The sequence below is a fragment of the Gossypium raimondii genome, chromosome 9 (assembly GCF_025698545.1).
Source record: "Gossypium raimondii isolate GPD5lz chromosome 9, ASM2569854v1, whole genome shotgun sequence".
NCBI classification, from domain to species: domain Eukaryota; kingdom Viridiplantae; phylum Streptophyta; class Magnoliopsida; order Malvales; family Malvaceae; genus Gossypium; species Gossypium raimondii.
In genome coordinates this window covers 29,063,979-29,067,024 of record NC_068573.1, presented here as the reverse complement: position 1 = coordinate 29,067,024, position 3,046 = coordinate 29,063,979, and the positions used below count along the sequence as shown (strand labels likewise).

General features: G+C 33.0%; 1 protein-coding gene across 1 annotated transcript; it reads right to left on the bottom strand.

Moving 5' to 3' along the window:
- Positions 1-485: 485 nt before the first annotated feature.
- LOC105798875 (zinc finger protein KNUCKLES) lies at positions 486-1,564 on the bottom strand. The gene has a single exon (XM_012629106.2). It carries the CDS (start codon positions 1,168-1,170, stop codon positions 571-573), a length of 600 nt encoding a protein of 199 aa, XP_012484560.1. The 5' UTR covers positions 1,171-1,564; the 3' UTR covers positions 486-570.
- Between the last annotated feature and the right edge of the window lie 1,482 nt (positions 1,565-3,046).

Sequence of the window (3,046 nt, the reverse complement as noted above, 5' to 3'; positions counted from 1 at the left end):
GGCTGGCAAAACCGAAGCCGATGAACTCCGAACATGCGATGGCTGATTTGCGGCCTTGAGTCCAGGCATCTCTCCCTTAAAATCTGCCATCTTAGGGTTTGGAGAGGTGGATTTGGCAGAGATTTAGAGAGAGATAATTATAAAAAATAAATAAATAAAAGGAGCTTTTTTCCCCTTTATTTTGGATTTAATTCACCATGATAATTATTAATTGCTATAATTTTGAAATAAAAAAAAAAATTGATTGGTTTTTATAAGGGATTGAAAGAGAGAGGGTTGTGTTTTATTTGAGGTCATTAAATTTGTGTTTTTGAGTTGTAAAAGTGGTGTCTATCTTTTTTGTGTGGGATTTTTGGTACCTTTTGTATCATAATTCCCTAATATTAGACGTTTGAAAATTTTAAGAAATTTGGTAGATTTTGATTGGATCACCTTGCATTTCTCCCTCTTTTAGGGTGTTGACCATTTTAAATAAGCAAGAAATATTTTCTTAAAAATGAACATATTTATGTTAGATAGATACTCCAACCAGGACTAAAATTCAAAGCCAGAACATAACTGTTCAATTTCCTAGGGACCATTGGCTCGATCAATAAATGGTGCTAGCCTCAAATGGAGATCAATGTTATCTTCTTCAATTACTTCGTTAGCTGTTAAGTTGACGCCAACTTCGTGATTTTGTACTTGAAATGGTCCCTGTCCCTGACCCTGACCACCACCACCAACGTGAAAGGGACAAGGACCCCTTGGAGTTAACATTGGCAAAGATGGTGCTGCTGCTGAGAGACCACCCCTTGGGGCCATGCTGGTGGACCCTCTGCCATAAGCCAACCGCCTCGTTCTAGCCGAATGCGGCGAGATAACCGGTCCCGTAGTCAGAAACCGTTGTTTTAATTGTTGTTGCTGTTGATGATGAAGGGTGAAAAACGAGCCTTGTTTGGCTCGTCGTTCTCTTTTGTGCGCATTTTGATGCCCACCCAGTGCTTGAGAATTTGCAAATCCTCGGTGACAAAATTGGCACTCGAATCTCCTGTACTCACTGACATTTCGTCGAACACTTGGAGGGCATTCCTCATCGGCACCAACTTGAAAACCAAAAAGCTTCATAGTTGACGAAGATGGCTTCCCACAACCAGGTTCATCATCCCCGTAGTTGTCTGCGGAATTCATGCTAATTTAACCTTTTTTAAAAAAAAGAAGGACCACCCACCTTGATGGTTTAAATTTCGTTGAAAATCCATGGAAATATATAGAGAGAAATCATAATCCATTGCAGGGTTGCAGAAGACACAAATGCCCCTCAAACTCGAAAATTATTATATCTTTCACAATCGAAGAACAAAGGGTGACAACCATATCCAAATCTACAGGAAGAATTGTTGAGTTTACAGTGAAAAAAAATCCCTTTGTTTTTAATTGAATGCTTGGATATAGAAGACAAGCACTCGTGCGAAAATCTACTGGAGACGTAACTGTAAAGCAAAAAAAAAGAGTCATTTAAGCTTCGATCCGCGTGCATCATGTCCTTTCGACTTCCACATGTTTTGTATCATTATTATTGGGTTTCAATTATTCATTTCAAATCTTCAATTTTGAATATCTAAGTTCACCTCTTCGGATACTTAATTTGTTATCTAGATTGTTTTCGCGTATAATAATTTGTAAACTTTTAAAAGAAATCTCAACTGAAAACAATGTTTTTTAAAATGACTATATTTTTCATTTACAAGATTTAAAACTAATAATTTATATATAAAATATTATTTGGCTCAATAGAAGTCAATGGTGTTATATAGATATGTTTGAGAAGAGAGAAAAGGGAAATGATGGATGATGATTTTAGGGCAACGGTCGGCCATTGAGATGAAGCCTAACTATGATTTTGCATTGGTTTTGAAGATAATAGCAGTGTCACCCACAATGAGACCTCATTTGACTTCACAACGTACTTTGTGCCTTGTGAATTCACTACAGCCATTCAATGTGTCCCAGTAAAGAAACTCTACTTATCTCCCCCCGTAGGTTTATACTCCAAAACCTATATATGCTACCCTATAATTATACTTCTTATGTAAAACAGATGTTTTCTTCCTAAAATAAAATAATTCCATTTGCCTTTCAAGAGCTCATCTAAAAAGTGAGTTTAAAATTTTATTCAAGTCTAGCTCAAATAAAAATAGTAAAATAGTAAATTTTTTAAATATGATAGATCAAAAACACTAAAAACATTAAAATAAATGTTTATCAACAAATCAAAATAAATTAAAAATTTATTTTTACTTAAATAACACTATAATAGGTGCAACTTAGCGAGCAAATAGTAGTAAAATTAACAATAAAACAAAAGTTATACAATATCCAAACAATAATAACAAAATAATAGCTATATAATAGCGAAACAACAACAAAATGTAGTAGGTACTTTTTTGCAAATTTGAGCTAGGCCTAAGCCAAAAAGAACTTACCTGAGGCCCGAACTATTTTCTAAACGGGTCTTTTTTTTTTTGCCCAAACTCATTTTTTAGAACTATATTTTTGTCTAAACCCTCTCACTTTTTGGGTGAACCTTCTTATAATCAAGTCTAATAATTATTGAGTTGAACATCAACTTTAATTTAGTTAAATCATGTAATTAATTTTCATTAATTAGATTTAGAGCTCAAATATCAATATATACTATTCTTTTTTAGCCAATTCTAAATTAGGAGTATTGTAATTTATTTAATTGAGACTCAAGCTCAATTTAAAAATAATAATAATCAAACTAGTCAAGTTTGTTAGATTATATTCTCATTTATCTTGCAATGAAAATTAGCTTGATTCCTTCTCAATTTTCAGTTATAGTATTTATGTTTGAGCTTGAATTTTATTTAGTTCAAATAAAAAAGCTTCAACATTAATTTAAAAAGAAAAGATTTATCAGACTTATGGATTACTCAAATATTATGATATTCAAATTTAACTCACTCGATATCTCGACAATAAACAAACCGACTTTAAAAGTTTTCAAGCTAGCTTACAAACATCTTAATTACAAGACTATTTA